At 40.8% G+C, this 19,693-nt stretch overlaps 1 protein-coding gene across 5 annotated transcripts in view; it reads left to right on the forward strand.

The window, feature by feature from the left end:
* Positions 1 to 18,752, forward strand: part of SPTBN1 (spectrin beta, non-erythrocytic 1) — a 138,416-nt gene extending 119,664 nt beyond the window's left edge. For all 5 annotated transcript variants that reach the window (XM_054180031.1, XM_054180033.1, XM_054180034.1 and 2 more), the window contains 11 exons: positions 21 to 395; positions 2,787 to 3,031; positions 3,380 to 3,518; positions 4,550 to 4,634; positions 6,041 to 6,237; positions 7,235 to 7,347; positions 8,784 to 8,847; positions 13,945 to 14,183; positions 15,424 to 15,597; positions 17,869 to 17,911; positions 18,278 to 18,752. In XM_054180031.1, coding sequence (XP_054036006.1) covers positions 21 to 395; positions 2,787 to 3,031; positions 3,380 to 3,518; positions 4,550 to 4,634; positions 6,041 to 6,237; positions 7,235 to 7,347; positions 8,784 to 8,847; positions 13,945 to 14,183; positions 15,424 to 15,597; positions 17,869 to 17,911; positions 18,278 to 18,493 — 1,890 coding nt within the window. In that variant the 3' untranslated portion in view covers positions 18,494 to 18,752. The remainder of the gene's footprint in view (positions 1 to 20; positions 396 to 2,786; positions 3,032 to 3,379; positions 3,519 to 4,549; positions 4,635 to 6,040; positions 6,238 to 7,234; positions 7,348 to 8,783; positions 8,848 to 13,944; positions 14,184 to 15,423; positions 15,598 to 17,868; positions 17,912 to 18,277) is intronic.
* Positions 18,753 to 19,693: the final 941 nt, after the last annotated feature.

Consider the following 19,693-nt stretch of genomic DNA (forward strand, 5'->3'; position numbering starts at 1 on the left):
TCTGTTACTCTTCGTTTCAGATGCTGCAGGAGCGATTCCGAGAATTTGCCCGTGACACTGGAAACATTGGACAGGAGCGTGTTGATACTGTTAACCACATGGCAGATGAGCTCATCAACTCTGGACATTCAGATGCTGCAACAATTGCAGAGTGGAAGGACGGACTCAATGAGGCCTGGGCTGATCTTCTGGAGCTCATTGACACAAGAACACAAATTTTAGCAGCCTCTTATGAACTGCACAAATTTTACCATGATGCCAAGGAGATCTTAGGGCGTATTCAAGACAAACATAAGAAACTACCTGAAGAGCTTGGTAGAGACCAAAACACAGTGGAAACACTACAGAGAATGCACACAACATTTGAGCATGATATCCAGGCACTTGGCACCCAGGTGCGTAGCAAGTGAGCAGCACTGTTTGTGGGTATAGGAACCTGACCTTCAGAGTCCTACTGCTGCTACTCTTGGCCCCTTTGGGAGGCAGAGTGCTTCCAGGTGCTTTCCAAGTGTATTTCTGTGGGAATAACTTCACCTGTGTAATTTTCTTATCTTTCTGCTTCTCAGTCATTGCATTAGGTTTATTAGTTGATCTAAAACTGGTAAGTACACAGATTTCTGAATATGTAGGTTGATCTTTAACATTATTCCATTTCCTGTTCTTGATTGAGGAAGAAATAGAGGCAGAGCGCTTCTTTATTGATTGGAAATAAAGCAGCCCCTGATAGTCTCAGCTTGCCTTGTGTCTAGGAAGAGAGCATGGATGGAGAGGCACAAGGGTAACACACTTTAGCTCCCCTGAGGAAGTTTCTTTGATTGGCTCAAGTGGCAATATCAGCAGTACGTTGTGTGGCTGATGGGATTGAAAAATAGCTTACATGTGATTTAACATATTGTTTCTTTAATCAGTTTCTGAAAGACATTGAACAGATACTAAATCTGTGAAGAATTTTTAGTGTACCAGAGGTAGTAGAAATACAGGTTTCAGATTTTTCTGTCCTTAATGTTGTTCTTGGGTATTATCTTGATTGTGCTGAAAGCCACCTTACATTTGCCCGTTCCTTATGTCATGTTCGCTCACCTCAGTGAACACAAGACGTGACTACCTTGTCCTATGGAATAATCAATATTCTGAAGAGTACTTGGATGACAGGGGCAGATATGAAGTGCTTTGTAAGCCAGGTTGGGTTTTTCTTGGGGAGCTTGTTTTAAAAAACACCACAAAGCCCCAACCTCTTCTGCTTGGCACTTTTTTTTCTGAGAGGCAAAAGAGGTCTGTAGACCTACTCAGAGGCTTTCTGACTTTTTAATGAATCTGGCCATTCTAACTAAATACTGCTTTTATGATGCTTCTTAACAGCACTCTGAAGAGATTTAAAGTAGATAGTCCAGGTTAAGATTTTTTAAAGCAGCCAAATGTGATCTAATTGCAAATCTTTTGAAGCCAAGGTATGTTGAATAGAATAGAATAGAATAGAATAGAATAGACCAGACCAGACCAGACCAGGTTGGAAGAGACCTTCAAGATCATCACGTCCAACGTATCATCCAACACCACCTAATCAACTAAACCATGCAACCAAGCACCCTATCAAGTTTCCTCCTGAACACCTCCAATGGTGGTGACTCCACCACCTCCCCGGGCAGCCCATTCCAATGGGCAATCACTCTCTCTGTGTAGAACTTCCTAACCTCCAGCCATTCATGCAGCACATGGGATTCTAAACCAGCTGGCAAAGAAGAGAATTTTAGAAGGGAAAAGTTGCATGAATGGAGGAATTATGACTGCATTTATTGCAACAGGTTGGAAAAGAGAGCTTTTATGGCCAAGCTACCTGCCAATTCTTTTCTGCGTTGCAATTTACATAGTAGCGTAAATACACTAGAGTAAAGGAGATACTGCAACCATTTGTTTTTCAGAGTGTTTTACTTTCAGAAGCTGTAGATTTTATACATAAAATGGGAGACACTCACAAAGCACCAGTCTCAATCTCTCAAAAAAATCTCTCAAGGCATAAAGTGCATAGCTCAAACCTGTGGTAAAAGTACTTACGGTGATTTCTGGGTGAAATGGCTAGAGCTCCAAGATGGATCAGTGGTCTGATCTCTGTGTCTTTAGCTAGAAAGCTGTTAATGGGGGGGTTCAACTTTTGTTGTTTTTTGTTTGTTTTTAAAAAAGGGGACATAATTATTAGACAAGATATAACAGAGGGATTTCTGCTTCAAAAATACATGAAACAGTCAAGAAATAGCATTTGATGTTCCAAGACAGTATTTGGAAGGAAAAGAGATACTAATAGTAGAAAGATCTTTGAATTTCCAAATGTTCTTCTGCTTGGAGTCATTATCTAAATTTTGGAAAAACCCTCTCTGTTGTTCTAATATGTTTTTCTTACCCTGTTAGGGTAGTGGCTTTGATACAGGAGTTCCTGAGTGGCATTGAAAATTTGCCGATTAAAATGGTCCCCATTTGTCCTGACATTTAACAGTCGCTTTGTATTGGCACCCAGTTCTACAGGAGGTTTAGGCAGTGGCAAATCTTTGTAATTTCGGGGCTTCTTGAACCACCAGTCTTCTCTAAGAACTAGTCTCAAAGGGATGCACTCACTTTCAAAGGGACATACTCACTTAGTAACAGAACAAATGTTTTTAATGTCAACAGACCAAATATATTTGCAGTGCCTTTGGAAAGCAATTCAAATTATGAACTGGGAGATAAAATGTATTCATAATTCTGACTCAAAAGTATCTGAACACTGACATTTCTCTCTTACACAAACACACCAGGTGAGACAGCTGCAGGAAGATGCTGCACGCCTTCAGGCTGCCTATGCTGGAGACAAAGCTGATGACATCCAGAAGAGGGAAAACGAGGTCCTAGAAGCATGGAAGGCACTGTTGGATGCCTGTGAGGGCCGCAGGGTTAGACTGGTGGATACAGGAGATAAATTCCGTTTCTTCAGCATGGTTCGTGATCTCATGCTTTGGATGGAAGACGTTATCCGGCAGATAGAGGCCCAGGAAAAGCCAAGGTACGTGAAGTATCTTTTTTTCCATCGGAAGATAAGGCTGCAGGTCAGGAGAGGGAAAAACGCAGGGTAATGCTGCCCAGCAGAGGCTGGGGGCTACTGAGGTAATTGCAGTATAAAATTGTGTTTAAAGAGATTAAATCCCACACATTTGTTTATTTGATCTCCGTTTCAGACCAGAATGTGCCATTCCTAAGGAAAGGCTGCTAGTAATCTTGCTCCTTGAACTATAAAGGCAATCTGGGAATTAACATTTTTGTTGTGTCATTCTGGGCTAGTTTAGTTGTTTGAAAATGTAACAGCTGTTAAATCTGGAATACATGTTTCTGAACTATGGACTGATCATTTTAGGGATGTTTCATCTGTGGAACTACTAATGAACAATCACCAGGGTATCAAAGCAGAAATCGATGCCCGGAATGACAGCTTTACTACCTGCATTGAGCTCGGCAAATCTCTTCTGGCAAGAAAACACTATGCATCAGAGGAGGTACCTTGCTTCTGGAGTGTGTAGCAACTGCAGTGCAGTTGCCCTGTAGATTTTGTTTCAGCTGCAGAAACTTGCATTGTGTTAGTCTACAGATTAATAAGCTTCATATTTATAACAACATGCACTACTTCAGGGATTGTTGTGCTCAATTGCTGTTGTGAAATTAGTGTGTAATTTAACTCTGTGAATTCACGTTGGATACCAGAGATGTCACCCAAATTAAAACTATTATTTTCAGTCCAAGAAATGCAAAAAAGCTGTTGTGGTCAGTTCAGCTGAAAAAGCTCTGAGATGGCTGTCTTTGGAAGGGTGACTTCTTTGAGAGGCAACTGTAAGACAGGCTGAATTTTGTACAGGGGAACTGCAATGTATTAAGAGGCCTGCTAATAGAAGGAGCAGAAAGAAGTTTGTCTCAGAGGGAGTAAATCCAGAGAAAAACATACCCAACTGCTTAAGGCCTTGATTTATTTTCTGATTTGTCTAGACTAGAGGATAGAGGTTTAACCTGTGTTTCTTCCTGCCTTCCTTAGGCAGAGGGAAGATAGCCAAATGCCATAAGACATTGCCCACTCAGGGAGGTGATATTTTCTGTGTCTGCACTGCATACAAGTGCTGTGAAGTATCCTCATAGAAACATTAACTCAGGCACTGGGAGGTTTTGCTAGCCAATCTTCACCTTGAGAATAACACAGGACTTATGCTGGCATATCAGTGTTGTTAGCTCAGGTAGCTGAAGGCTTTTTGTAATGGTCACAGTGCATTTCACTTTATATAATACATGATTGCGCCATTTAGATTTGTTTGTTTTGCTCTTTTTACCAAATACTCTTGTTGCTGTATTTTTAACAGACACTTAATGCTTGTGCAAATGCAATTTTAATGCAAAGGTTATGTTTATTTATACTTTGAAGAGAAAAACAGCTGTGGTAGTCAGTTTACATCACTTCCTGGCAATCTAGCACAATGTGTTTTGTCATTGCGGTGGGGTGAGCCTACTGTGTAACAGTCCTGCATTCTCCTCTTCAATCCAGATAAAGGAGAAGCTGCTGCAGCTGACAGAAAAGAGAAAAGAAATGATTGACAAATGGGAAGACCGGTGGGAGTGGCTGAGACTGAGTAAGGATGCCCTTGGATTTCTTTGGGGCAGGACTTTCTTCACTGTGTCTGAGTGTTGAAAAAACATACAGCACCTTCCTTTTTTATTAACAGTACTTGAAAGTGTGCTTGAACTTCACACCTCTTGATTATAAAATAATGGAGAATTTGAAACCAAGAAACTTGTACCAAATGTATTACTCTCTGTGATCAAATTTGAAGCTAGGTGAAATAGATCTACTGTTTTGCAGGTGTCACATCCCAGCTGTTTCTGCAAAGCTTGCACTACTGAAAAACAGGGAGAGGTAGAGGCCTGATACCTTTTGCACACAAGATGCCTGTGTTATCTCAGAGGCTAGAGTGATGATGAACAGTTTCCTGACCAAAGGTCTACTTCTAATCATTGCAGTGTTTTACAAGTTTTACACCAGCCCAACAACCCAGTTCTGATGTTTAGAGGTGACCACATTTCACGTGCAGACTGAAGCCTTTGCAGCAGGCAGTTGTCCAGGTTCTCAAAACAGAAGTATGGTGTAGTCATTCTGTGGGATTGTGGGCTGCTGTGTATACGTCTGTCATTATTTCTGAGCCTCAGCAAGCTAGAAGAAATACAGTAGCAAGGGCAATTTTCCCTCATTTTGGGTGTTTTCACATTCTTATTCATCAAAATGGCTTGATCCCATTCACAAAAAGTGGAAGTTTTATTTCAGCTGTGAAGACAGAAGGAAAGAAACCTGTAGCACTGTAGACAAGAGGACACAGTCTCAGGCTGCGCCAGGGGAGGTTTAGGTTGGATGTTAAGAAGAAGTTCTATACAGAGAGAGTGATTGCCCATTGGAATGGGCTGCCTGAGGAGGTGGTGGAGTCGCCATCATTGGAGGTGTTCAGGAGGAGACTTGCTGGGGTGCTTGGTGCCATGGGTTAGTTGTTTAGGTGGGTTGGATTGGTTGATGGGTTGGACGTGATGATCTTCAAGGTCTCTTCCAACCTGGTTTATTCTATATTCTATCAATGTTCTATTATTTTTCTGAATAAATCACAACTGCTTAAGTGCTAAAAAAAAACGTACAGAAATACTGCTTGTTGCAGGTAACTAGAGTCTACAGTCAACTTTTCTGTAGACAGGTCAGTCTGAGGAACAAACCCAGCAGACAGCAGTAGGCTACAGGAGATAAGAACCAAAAGGAAACACCGAAATCCAAAATTAAATAGGTGAAATTAAGATGGACTTGAATTTTGGTTTTCCTCAAAGCAAACAGGACAAATTTCCATGTTTTAAGTGATTAATTTAATTGAGCTTAGTTAAGGAAGATACTTAGCTAAGTACATTCACTTTTCTCCCTGAATTTTAAGTAAATTCAGAAGATGCCTGATGACTGCGTGATTCTCTTACTGATGTTAATGGCACCTGTACATTCTTTGCTCAGTTTTGGAGGTGCACCAGTTTTCAAGAGATGCAAGTGTGGCTGAGGCCTGGCTGCTGGGACAGGAGCCCTACCTATCCAGTCGTGAAATAGGTCAAAGTGTTGATGAAGTGGAAAAACTTATTAAGCGGCATGAAGCATTTGAAAAATCTGCAGCTACTTGGGATGAGAGATTTGCAGCACTGGAAAGACTGACCACGGTGAGTGCTGTAGGCAATTGCAACCTCACTTGGCCACACCTCTTCATTTTGGTGCTAGCTGATTGTTAAGAGTAACTCCCAGCATCACCACCCTAATCTCCGTTATTGATCCATTTGTTTATCAACCACTCTGAATTTTCATGTTCCCAACAATACTAAAAACCCTCCCAGATTCCTTTAAACTCAACAACCTGCAAGGAAGAAGCTTAAGTGATAAATTACTTTAAGGGAAGAAGACCCAGATCCAAACACTTGAAATGATTTTTGGTTAAAGTGTGAGGAAATAGGGCTGAGACAGGAAGTTTGACAAATATGTTTGTTGTGTTTCGACTGTTCCAGTACAAGGCTGTATTGTCCCCCAGAAAGACATAATAAGCAAAAAACAAACAAACACCCACAGAAAAAAACAAACCACTAATAATTTTGAGAACAGCTGCAATGTCATTAATTAATGCTTGGAGAGCAAGTCACCACCTTTGGAGAATAATTTTCCTTTAGACACCAAAATTCAAGTGGCTTGATTTTTCACACAGACTGGGCATCAAAGCTGCAGACAAAATCAAGTTTCTTGGCATCTTCAGAAATCAGACTGGTTTTATTTAGCTGGTGAATTTCAGAGGTTTGGATGTGGAACACTTTATTTCTGTGTCTAGCAAGCAGACAAGAGGATGTAACTTTTCAGCATTTTAATAGCTTTGGCTGCTTTCATATTTGTCTGTTGCTTTTTTCTAATAGAATTAATTAGAAATGAAACATGGACAGTGATGAGATGCTGCCCAGACACTCCTCTTGATACTGTAAGCCTTTACATACAAATTTAATGCCACAAACCTTGCATAATTAATCATTTTAAAGACTGATGCCTTCAAATTTTGTTCCAACAAGCTTTAATTTCAGTAATGATTAAGAAACATATGCAGTTAGTTTTAGTTTCTAGATATGCCAGTGAAAAAAATGTGCAGTGCTTTTAAATCCACAAAAATGTTTCATTTCTCAGTTGGAACTGCTGGAAGTACGTCGACAACAGGAGGAAGAAGAGAGGAAGAGACAGCCGCCCACTCCAGAGCCCAGCCCAAAAGTTGCAGAGGATGCAGGCTCCCAGCAGCAGTGGTAAGCCCAGGGTGCAGGAAGTTGAAGTGTGTAGAGACAGAATTCTAAGGCTGAAGATGCATTGTAAAGAGAGAGCCTGAAGGTCATATGGTTTTGGAATGTGACCCTTTTCAAGAAGACTTGGTGGCTTCTGGGGACAGGACCTTTCCTAGATACCTGAATTGGAAATTTCACAGTATCACAGTATCACTAAGGTTGGAAGAGACCTCAAAGGTCATCGAGTCCAACCTGTCACCACAGACCTTTGTGACTAGACCGTGGCATCAAGTGCTATGTCCAATCCCCTCTTGAACACCTGCAGGGATGGTGACTCCACCACCTCCCTGGGTAGCCCATTCCAATGACAAATTACTCTCTCGGTGAAGAACTTTTTCCTCACCTCGAGCCTAAACCTCCCCTGGCGCAGCTTGAGACTGTGTCCCCTTGTTCTGGTGCTGGTTGCCTGGGAGAAAAGGCCAACCCCTTCCTGGCCACAACCACCTTTCAGGTAGTTGTAGAGGGCAATGAGGTCACCCCTGAGCCTCCTCTTCTCCAGGCTAAACAATCCCAGCTCCCTCAGCCTCTCCTCACAGGGCTTGTGCTCAAGGCCTCTCCCCAGCCTTGTTGCCCTTCTCTGGACACCTTCAAGTGTCTCGATGTCCTTCTTAAACTGAGGGGCCCAGAACTGGACACAGTACTCAAGGTGTGGCCTAACCAATGCAGAGTCCAGGGGCACAATGACCTCCCTGCTCCTGCTGGCCACACTATTCCTAATACAGGCCAGGATGCCGTTGGCCTTCTTGGCCACCTGGGCACACTGCTGGCTCATGTTTAGGCAGGTGTCAATCAGCACCCTCAGGTCCCTCTCTGTTTGGCAGCTCTCCAGCCACTGTGACCCCAGCCTGTAGCACTGCATGGGGTTGCCGTGGCCAAAGTGCAGCACCCAGCACTTGGACTTGTTGAATGCCATTCCATTGGACTGTGCCCATCTGTCCAGTCAGTCGAGATCCCTCTACAGAGGGACCTGAATTGACTACCAAGTCAAATATTCCTATCTTTCATCATGTGACAGTATTACATCTGCTGAGCTGTACCTGGCCCTGAAGTAAGAACACTGTTTTTAGAATCCCTGTGTCAGGGGTTCAAATCTCTGAACAATTTTGGCTTTCTTCATTGACAAGCATCAGTTACAGATATATTTCAAGCCATGTCCATGAAACATCAAGATTTATAAAACTACTTATCTGATAGGAGTAGACTTGTTTGTAAGGTAACTTTCAGGGAATTCTGTTTTGATCTCACTTAACTCTGGATTTATTCAGTTGGGCCTGAGGATTTTAAGAAATTGACCTAGTAAGGTGTGCAGTATTCACTAGGAAAAACTTACTTTGTTGGGAAGGATAGGTGGCTTTCAAGAACTTCACACAATTTATTTTCTTTTACCTTTCTTCCCACAGGGATGGGACAAAAGGAGAGCAGGTTTCCCAAAATGGTTTGCCATCAGACCAGGAATCTCCACGGGTTAGTTACCGCTCCCAAACCTACCAAAACTACAAAAACTTTATTAGCAGACGGACAGCCAATGACCGATCATGGTCTGGACTGTGACACAGAATCATTTGCAGCAAAAGACACCTTTTTTCAGTATGGTTTACTGGTACTGTTTTCACCTTTTGGCTTCAGATTTCCCTGTTGCTTTTCTCTTCCTTCCCATCAGTTGACTTTTATTTAATTAGCAGCCCCTTGGATATATATTTGCTTCATTTTAATTCTTGTTGATTTGAATCTCCCCACTGACACTCAGTTACTTTAAGGTGACACATTTATTTCATGTTATTGACTGTGAGTTTTTCATGTTGCTAATAGTATTAAGATTTTCCAGCTAGATCGTCCTTTATATGGGTAATTGAGATTTAATGAGATTGCATCATAATGAAGAAGAGAACTAGAATCTGACAGGTATGACGCATCGAGCTATACTAACAGGTTTCAGCACGGCAACATTATTAAATCAGCTGCATTAGCAAGTGAGTTATTTACGAGGCCAAAGAGAACACATGCAAGTGAGCTCAGCAGTCAAGGCTGGGAGGGAGGGGAGAGTTGTAACTATAGAATACAAGCCTTAAGGTTGTAACCTTAAGGTTAGTTGTACAACATTCCATGCAGAATGGACTCAATGACTGCAGATAAAAATAAACATGAAATAAAACGTTAAAAATTTGTATCTAGATTTATCTTGGTATTTAGCCCTCATGACAAGTTGTGATCCTGCTGAACAGCTGGTTTGGGGCCCTGTTTTGCCTTGGACTTGTCCAATTAGCACAACATCAATCCAATTTAGTATCACTGGAGAGACAGTGGTATAAATGAGAGTAGGGTGCAGACCCTGATGGAGAGGTTTTGATGCTTTTCTTTAAAAATTAAATAAAATATGTTGGTCTAAAATCCCAGCTCTTTATATAGATACATGCTGAATGGTCCATGCCTTATTCATTCCTTCTTCATTTGGGCTGGTCCATTGGAGTCAGGATGCATGCCAACAATCTTGCTGTGCAGCCATAAATACAGTGGTAAATATGTACATACAGTTAATGCAACACAGTAGTTAAAACTGGCTTAACCTCTCCATTACCTCCCTGCAGAGCTTACTTGGCTCAATTACTACTTTCAGTCGTAAAGAAAATGGCACTTCTCTTTCTTCTGTTTGTGAACCTCACTCTCTGAGGTTCATATTAAGTGCAGAAAGGCTTCTGGCAGCCTCAGATCTATGGATATTAGACCTCATAACCAGCACTGCAAAGGAAATGTGGGTCGCACTCTAGGACTCTGGGAGAAAATGCCTTTCCCCATCAGTTTCTCTTTCAAAGAGCCTATCCCAGTTACTTCTGGGTCTGTACACAGACTCTGTCAATGCTTTAGGGTACTAAGTAGTTCTACCTTTTTCTTTCTTTAAATTAAGCCTTTTGTTTCCTGTTTAAGTGAGCTGTGTAGTTGTGGCAAGGAACATGAGGTGGCCTGCAAGCCCATCCCAGATCATCTTCTTGGTTACCACAGCCTTATACATCACCTGTTTGCTTCTCTATTTTATTACCATGATACCTAATGCATTTCCATGTTAATTCTCACCATCTGCACTTGAGTCTTTCAGGAGAGCTTTCTAGCTCAGTTCATTGCATCTTGTGTTGCGCTACATCAGATATACACAGCCACAGCCATATAATGTCTGATTTGAGGCACAAGGTGTGCTGCTGTTGATCAGAATTCACGCTTCTGACAGCTAGCTGAGCAGTGCAGCTGAATGGTTCTGTATTGGCTGAGCTTGTAAAGTGAGAAAGGCCATCAAAAGGATGTGCTTCAGTGATTGTACTTTTGCTGTAACTTGGCTTTCCACTTCATGATGCATGTTTTGTTGGTTTTTTTCTTTCTTTTGTCAGGATAATAACATGTAGCTTCTTAATGCTATTAAAAATTCCATATAAATATGTGCAGATGATCTGGTGACTATCTCTGTGCCCATAACAGTATGGCAGTTCTCAGAGCAATGTAGCTGTAGCTTCAGACCACCATCTGGGAAGCCTTCAGATATTTTCTGGCTAAAAAGTAATATGTAAAAGTAATGTACATAGATACACTTCTTTTTCTTTTAAGCTACTATTAATAGACTCACAGATAAAAACTTACGCTTTTGTAATGAGAAAAAACGAGTTTGGTTATTTGGTTATTTATTGATTAACACCATGATTTTAGGCACTAGAAGTGTAGGATTTCACCTGTTTCTTACGGCCTGTGGTACTGGCTTAACACATTAAAATGGTACCAGTGCCAGAACAGTGTATGGGCTGTCATTTTTTTGGAAAGACAAACACATCTGCTGTGGTACAGAGCCTTAAGTTGATGAACTAAAGGTAACATTGCTTCAGGCACTCTGAAAATCCCAGGGATGTCTCCAGTCATTGTCACCAGCTGTCTCGTTGCATGTTACAGTCCTGATTTTAAGTATCTCAAGAGTAGTGTTTAGCCACTAAAGCACCTGCAACTAATCTCTCAGTCACAGTTAAGAGAATTGTGTTCATGTGCGTGATAATTGTTTTGTTTTAACAGTACAATTTGCTGTTAATGTTCATTCTCCGTTGCGTTGTCTTGCATGCCCGATGCATGTTTACATTAAAGTTTGGTTAGCTCCTGTATTTTCTCTATATTCATGACACATTCTTCGCATAGCTGTTTGTGATTCAGATTTATTTTGCTTGTTTTCTGTTAATTGTAGATAACACATGAAAAGGAAATAAAACCTGAAAGAGCATCAGAAAAGCTTTTCAAAGCCTTTTACAATCAGTAGAATCTTAAGTAGAAGTTACAAGTCTGGTTGTGTTACTAAATTTGGCAGTTACCATTTAAAACCACAGGGTTGCAGATTGCAGCACCAAATTACATGTCATTTCCCATAAAACCATGTTAAGTAGCTATATAGTGGCTGCTGTTTTGAAACTGGCCTGGTTTACTTCAGATTAGTGGTTATAGGTACCTCCAAATCACATTGTGCCAGCATCACTACATAAAATGTGCTCCTTTCATCACTGGTTTAGGTAACAGGTAGTTCTGGGTAGTTTAAGTTGTTGAGATATAAGTTACTGAGTTCTGTGTAGTTCCTTATTGCTGGTCACAAAAGCTTTGTGTGTCAGGCAGTTGAAGGGCAAAGAGGCTGAAGTTCAGTAACTGTCACTGGTCAAAAAGATTTCCCACAAGGGCTGTCGTTTTTCTTGAACAGAACCTGTTGGCCACTGGTGATCAGCACTGGTGTTGACTGATTAACTGAAATTTCACTGGTGAAGCACTGTTCATTTCACTACCTGTGTTAGAGTAGCTGTGCTGGCAGTGTTCGGGTAATCTTCAGCATCAGCCTCTCCCCTCTTTAATACACCACTTTTGTTATATTCTGAGATTTGGATGCAAATAATGAGGTTTGATGGCTTAGATTTATCCTAATTGTGAAGAAACAGTGTCATTGACTGGATAGTGGTGCAGGGTAGATGTTTCCTCTCATAAAGTAAGCTGTAAGGCTCCATGTCTTTAAGGACAGATTAAAATAGATATGACTGAAGTGGAATGTGAGCTGTGATTCTTTCCTTGTTTCAGTGGTGTAGTGTCGGTACTCTGGAGATTTACGTTGCTTAAAGGCAGTTAACCAATCCTTCCCATGGTCATAGCAAGCTGACACATAGTTGTTCCTAGGTCGATATATGTGGTACAAAGGTGTGAGGTACAACAATGTGTACTGAGCAGGTATAAGAAGTTCTAGCAAAAGATGGCAAAATTTAGTTTGTTGCATAACAATTCGGCTGCTTTTGAATTGTCCAGGCCATGTGCAGAAGTGGGAATGTCTAATTATTGTGCCATTTGCAAATACCTCTTTGTCTGCATAAAAACAGTCCAGAATGTTTGTAATCTACTAGAGCATTAGCAGCACTAAGCTTTAGCAACTTGCTAATAATAATAATACTACACACTGGTTGTGTAACTCCTGAGCTGCTACCAATGGCTCTATATGTCAAAGTAATGGTACAAGGAAAAAAAGAGAAAGAAAAAAAAACCAAAAACCAACAAAAAAAAAACTGGGACCAAGCTGCGTTTCAAAAGCTTATAGCCATTAGGATTCCAATTTAAATGATTTTGGGATGAATGGCTCCTGAAGACGTCGACAGCTTGACCAGTCAGAGCTGCTGGAAACATGGCTGCTCTCTAGGCTATCTCGATCACAGTGCGACAGGCAACGCGATCAACAAAGCAAGTGATGGGCAAGGCCTTGGTTCTGTCTTTGTTTGGGGGTAAATAGCTGTGTGATGTTGTGTGACTGTGGTGGTTTTCAGTTCCTTTAACACAAATCCAATCCACCTAATAACGAACGTCTGAAAAAGATCTTGATAAATTGACATGTGACCTCATTTCCCTTGTCTTTAAGATCCAATATCCTAACTGGGATGGTGGACATGAAATGCATGGCGTAATCTTTCTAATTTCTGCATGTTTTGATTTTGTTGTGTCACTAAGGGAATGGGAAAAACAGGAAAGGAGCTTTTACAGGAACAAATAAATTGCACAGATTATGTAAATGCTCCTGGGCAATTTTGGCAGATTTTTCTCTGACTCATAGTTAATAGCTCTTATGGATTTTTAATACCCCAGTAATGCCATAAATGTATTTAAGGTGGCTGATGTGTATAACTTCTACTGTTCTTCTAGGTTTGCAGAAAGTGTGACTGTTACTGTCCCAAACATTTGAGTACTTAGCAACAGAATTGAATGCTCTCATTTTAGGAATAACAATATACAAAAGAGAATGAATTGACGAGCAGAGCAAAGCACAGTAAAATTCACACTAATGTTTTACTGCTCTTATTTCCCCGTCTCTCCACCTATAAAATGGGTACTAATCCATTCATACCTTCTAATTTCCTTGGCCTTCTGTGTCTCCATGGAGTGTGAGAAAGAATTTACTGGCCTGTGTCATTCTCCAGGCAAAGTTTATACACAGCCACATTGTGCAGGGAAACAGATTAACTGTGAGATACCTCAGTGTTGATAGGCATCAAGCTGAACATTTTTTTCTCATGTTCCTAGGTGGCAGAAACTGCAGAAACAAATGAAATGGTCAATGGAGCTGCAGAGCAGAGGACGAGTTCTAAAGAGTCTAGTCCAGTTCCTTCTCCAACATCAGACCGCAAAGCCAAGATGGCCATTCAGGCCCAGACTGCTGCTACTCTACCAGCCAAAACACAAGAGATTCCTTCAGCTCAGATGGAGGGCTTCCTGCATCGCAAACATGAGTGGGAAACACACAGCAAGAAAGCGTCAAGCAGGTAAAGTGCTTAATGGAGATACTTGCATCCTAACTCAACAAGATATAAGAATGATAGACGGGAAATATTAACCTTGCTGCTGTCATCTTCTCCCAGCTCCTAAAGGCTTCTCAGGCACATTCTCCTGTTGTTATAGGAACTGTGTATGCATGGTTGAGCACTGTATTTGATGAAGTTGCAATCTAAAGATACGTGGTAGAAAGTGCAGCATTGGCCATATTTGGAAGGTGGAAAACTAAGGCGTAAAGATACCACAACTTCCCCACTTCACATGATGAATTTGTGGCAGTAGTGGGATTTGATTCCAGACTTTCAAGTTGTGCATTACTACAAGAAAAGAAAAAACGTGTAGGTGTGAGGATAGAAATGTCCATATTCTTCTAACATTTTCGATTTGCACATTAGCACTTTCCACCTACTCTGCAATCTGTTCAAAAGAGAAAAGCGGGTGAAGCTAACTTGTGTGCCTTAATTGATTCCATTCCTAAGGACCCAGTCCTGCAGTTCTCAAACAGGCAAAACTTCTGTCTGCTGGAAAAGCAGGCTGGGGTCCTTCCTGGCCTGAGAGAGCTCTTGAAACCAGATTTGTGACTTGGCTGACAAGGATATGTTGACTAGCTACACCAGCATCCAAGGGATTTGGTAGGTGCTGAAGTACTCAGCAGAGCTGAATGCAGATTACAGATGACTATGGTACTACCATGAGTTTTGTTCAAGTTGAGTTGTTTACACCAGAAAACTATGTGGAAGCAGTGACAGCCACCAGTACTAATGTCTAGGGACAATTATTTCTAGTAATCATTGATTTTTATAGCTATATTAGAGAATGAGGTGGGTGATGCCACCAAGAATATTTGAACAATCAGAAATTTCAGGTGCAACCATTTCTTAGTTTATTACACAATGAGAATTCTTTCTGCAAGGAAGTGTAGTCATTAAAAGACTGATTAGTTTCTCTTCCAAGTATGCAAACTGCCTAGGCTGCCTAACAGTCCTCCCACTGTTAGGAAACATGCTGTCACAGAAGGTTCTGGAGATCTCCATTCCATTTGGCTCCAAATTATTGCTTTTATGAGAGAATTCACAGTCTGCAGTTTCCAGGACAGTGTAGGCTGTATTCACATCCTGGAGCTGAACTAGCCTCCATTACATTAGAGACATAATTGTGTTTGATATCTTCAGTTTTGCAAGTAAGAACATTAGATTAATAAATACTTCTGTTGTTTTCTATGTCTTGAAGATCATGGCATAACGTGTACTGTGTCATAAACAACCAAGAGATGGGTTTCTACAAGGATTCAAAAGCTGCTGCTTCTGGCATCCCTTACCACAATGAGATTCCTGTCAGCTTAAAAGAAGCAGTCTGTGAAGTAGCAGTCGATTATAAAAAGAAAAAGCATGTGTTCAAGCTAAGGTAAATCTGCTGAAGCTTTCTACCTTTAGTTTAAGTTGTGGTGGAGATGTTCATGGTGTGAATTCACAGGAGGATCCAGTCCAAGAATGACCATGAATATTAACTGCAGTGTCTGCCTTTCCGAACAAGCTCTTCCCAGTACTGAAATGCAGTTTATTTATCTAAGGTAGCAAGCACTAAACAGTCTCAGGATCATCCGTGCACCTAGTTTACATCTGGGACAAGACTAGATGTGTCAACCTAAGGAAAAGAGCCTGCATTTCCACTGCTCCCTCTGGAATTAATGGAAAAGAGATGAATGTTCATGGTTCTGTTCTTCTCAAAATCAAGCCTCTTGTTGATTTTTTTTCAGTAAGGATTTAGGAGACTCTTGAATATATGTCACATTTACAGGTCTAGAACATGTAGTTTCAGACTATTTAATTTTGAAGCATGTGGAGTACTTGCTGTTCAAAAAATTAAAGCTTTTCCTTCCAAAATTGTATGCTTAAATGATCAAACTTTTAGTGCAAACTTTTAGTGCTATTACACAGCTGCTAGGTGATTCTCAGTGGAGACTCACTTTATGAACTGATTAGCGTGTGGATTCCAAGACAAATGTGTTTTTGAGGGAGGGGCACAATTTATATTTATATGGGAGTCCTCTAATCCTGTGAAATTTATTGGAAGTGTATATGGAAATATACAGCAAATATGTAGGGAAATTTAGCTTTCTTGAAGACAGGCCTGCAGCTACGTGATTCATCCTTTATACCATTTTAAATTCCCATGAATTGGTAATGTAAGGAAGGGTATACTGTTCCAAATACAAAGTTAGATAGAAAATTCTATTGCCCTTCTCTCTAAAGCACCCTGTTGCCTGCATCAAAGCTCTCAGGTAATTGTTTGTGTATTTTCCTTACTTATTCTCATTATGAACGTCCCCAGAGTGTTCACCAGCTCAGCATGGCCATGGCACCTGCCCCTCTAGGCTGAGAGAGGAGATATGAGAAAAGATTGAGAGAATTGGGTTTTTTTCAGCCTTGAGAAGGCCTGGGGAAAACCTTATTACATGTACCAGTACATAAAGGGTGGCTTCCTAGAGGATGGATACTTCCTTTTTACAAGGAGTCACATGGAACAGACAAGGAGGAATGGGCATAAGTTACTCCTGGGGAGATTCCAGTTGGACTCCAGAAGAAAATTTTTCACCATGACAACAGTTAGACATTGGAATAATCTCCCAAGGGAATAGTGGATTCCCCTACACTGGATAGGTTTAAGACTCAGCTTGAAAGGGTGCTGGGCCATCTCATTTAAACTACACTATTACCGAGAAAGGGTGCACAGGTGATCCTTGGGGTCCCTTCCAACCTGTCATTCTGTAATTCTGTGTAGAACATGGGAGAGGCTGACGCTCTGCAGCTCTCAAGTGCAGGCAGGTCTCTCACAGAAAGGTTTATCCATGATCTCTGGACTATACTGGAAATATTTTTCTTTTAAAGAAGAAAGCAAAGCATAATTATCTTCTTCCTAGTGTCTGTCATTTTACTGTTTAATATTTAATTTCATTTCATAGAGATTTTTAAATGCTTTCATTTTGTGAGGAAAGATTAGGAAGCCTGCAGCACAGCTCCCACTGACCCTGCCATCAACTTGTTCAGATGCTTGATAGGGTGTTATATATATCTTCATATGCATTGTTAAATGTATCCCATCTAAGTAAAATCAGCACAGAAATAAACAGAAGGGAGACTCTGACCTTCACTGTGAGAAGAGGCAGCTACTCATAAATAATACATGGTATAGTAGCTTGAGTCACCACCACAGTAGTAAGGACAGCAGAGCAGCTGCAGAAGTTGCTAGGTTTCCACAAAAGCCATTGAAACTTTGGATGCTGCCTCTGACTTTTGTCTTTTTAAAGTATTGAGTAAACTTTTTTACTGTATTTTGCAAAAGTTAAAAGATCTGCCTAAAAGAGCAAGCACCGACAGAGAAGACATCAGCTGCTGAAGACAGCAAGCTCTGCAGTCTTTCCTGACATGCTGGAACATGTCCACTACCACAGGCATGTCTAGAGACCTGAGCATACTGTGTGTTTGGCTGCCTCTGGGGGACAGTACCAGATACCGAACCAGGAGCTGTTGGGATGTATTTGTGCATCTGTAGATGTTGTGACTGTCCCATCCAGTTCCTTGTGTGTCTCTGATTATGTAGTGTAGGTACACAAGCAGGAGTGGAATCAGTGTGGCTGCTTCTAACCTAAATTTGTGATGGTGGTTTTCTTTCCAGATTGACTGATGGCAATGAATACCTCTTCCAAGCCAAAGATGATGTAAGTTTGTCTTTCTTATTGTTTATTACTGATGTGATATCTTTGCTGTTGTAAAATGGGGGAAATAGCTGCAAATTGCTCAAGGTTGTTTGCCTTTTCTGATCTTCAGTCTGGTGCATACATGAATGTAAGGCATAGATGCAGAAGCTCCCACTGGCACCACCAGAGCAGAAGGGCTTTTCTGGTACAGCTTCCAGTAGCCACCTTCTGCCTGAGTGTAACCAGAGAAGTGCCAGAGGATGGGTCAGGACTGTGTTCCCTTTCATTCCCACTTCTTTCCATTCCCCTTCCACAATGTTGTGTGAATTAGAGAGGTTGTGTGGCACACAGATTGTAATGGGTTTCTGCCTTTGGGACTTCTTAAAGGAGGAGATGAACACGTGGATTCAGGCCATCACATCAGCTATCTCTTCTGATAAAATTGAAGTGTCCCCGACCACCCAGAGCACTCCAGCCTCCAGTCGTGCCCAGACCCTGCCTGCCAGCGTCACAATAACCAGCGAGTCCAGCCCCGGCAAGCGGGAGAAAGACAAAGAGAAAGACAAAGAGAAAAGATTCAGCCTTTTTGGTAAAAAGAAGTGAACTCCATCTCCACACACTGCACTTCTCTGACCGTTCCAGTGGAATTCCAGCATGCGAGCTCAGAACCAATACGTTACTCTCTGTGCCTCATGTTCCTCAATGTGATTGACATTTTTTTATTTATAGAACGTTTTAAAATAAAAAGCCAACAAAAAATAATCTAAAGTTACAAATGTATGAGGTGCATTGGGCAGCTTCTGTAGGAGGAGGACCAGGTTTGAAGGGTTTGTTGGGTTTGGGTTTTGGTTTTGTTTCTTTTTTTCTTCTTTTTTTTGTGGGATTTTTTTTTGTTTGTTTTGTTTGGTTTGTTGTTTTGTTGGTTTTTTTTTTTAATGAAGTTAATGTAGATTAGATCTTAATATTTAAACTGTTCCTCAATTTTGTGAGGCTGTCTTGGAAAATAACCCACTTCTAGTGCTATTGGTATGCAAGGCAGCGGTGCTCTCAAATCTACTGTGCACATTGAAACCCAATGTACAAATTTCCAACAACATTCACTTCCATTTAAGGTTGTTATGCTGAGTCTTGACTAGTAGAGCCTCCCATTACAGTTCTAACGTTTATTCAAATGATAGTGTATTATCTTTGCTGTAACAGAGTGCAGGTATGCATTAATTTACAGACAAACCATTTATATCCTGGCATTGGTTATTAACACAACCTGAAGCTTTTCTGCATCAAGTACGACAGATAAGAATGTTGGTGGATAAGGTGGATTGGCAGGCTGATACAGTTTTAAATAATCTCTAATTTCTTTTTTTTTTTTTTTCCTGAATACATTATATTGTATGTTTCAGATAATTCTAGTACAAAGTATAATAAGACTAGATGTATAATAAACCCTTTAAATTCATTGATAAGTGTAAAAGTGGAACTGAAGCATTTACTGGAAAAGTAATGTTACTCAAATGGTTACTTGCTTGTCAGCTGCAGCACTGTGTGTTATAATTTTGCTACATTACCTTGCTATTTGATACATAGTGTGCATTTCTCTGTCACTGTAACTATTGTAATGAGAAATTTTCATCTTACTGCACAATCAAAAATTACATTTAATAGGAATGAACTTTCAATGACTGGGCCTGTAGTCAAGAGTAGTACTGGAACTGGCTTTCAGTTGTATCGACCTGTACCTCTAGACTTTTACCCTATCTGTTAAATATATGCTATGTCATTAAATGCTTTTAAAACTAAATATGC

The sequence above is a fragment of the Dryobates pubescens genome, chromosome 3, assembly GCF_014839835.1.
Source record: "Dryobates pubescens isolate bDryPub1 chromosome 3, bDryPub1.pri, whole genome shotgun sequence".
Classification (NCBI taxonomy): domain Eukaryota; kingdom Metazoa; phylum Chordata; class Aves; order Piciformes; family Picidae; genus Dryobates; species Dryobates pubescens.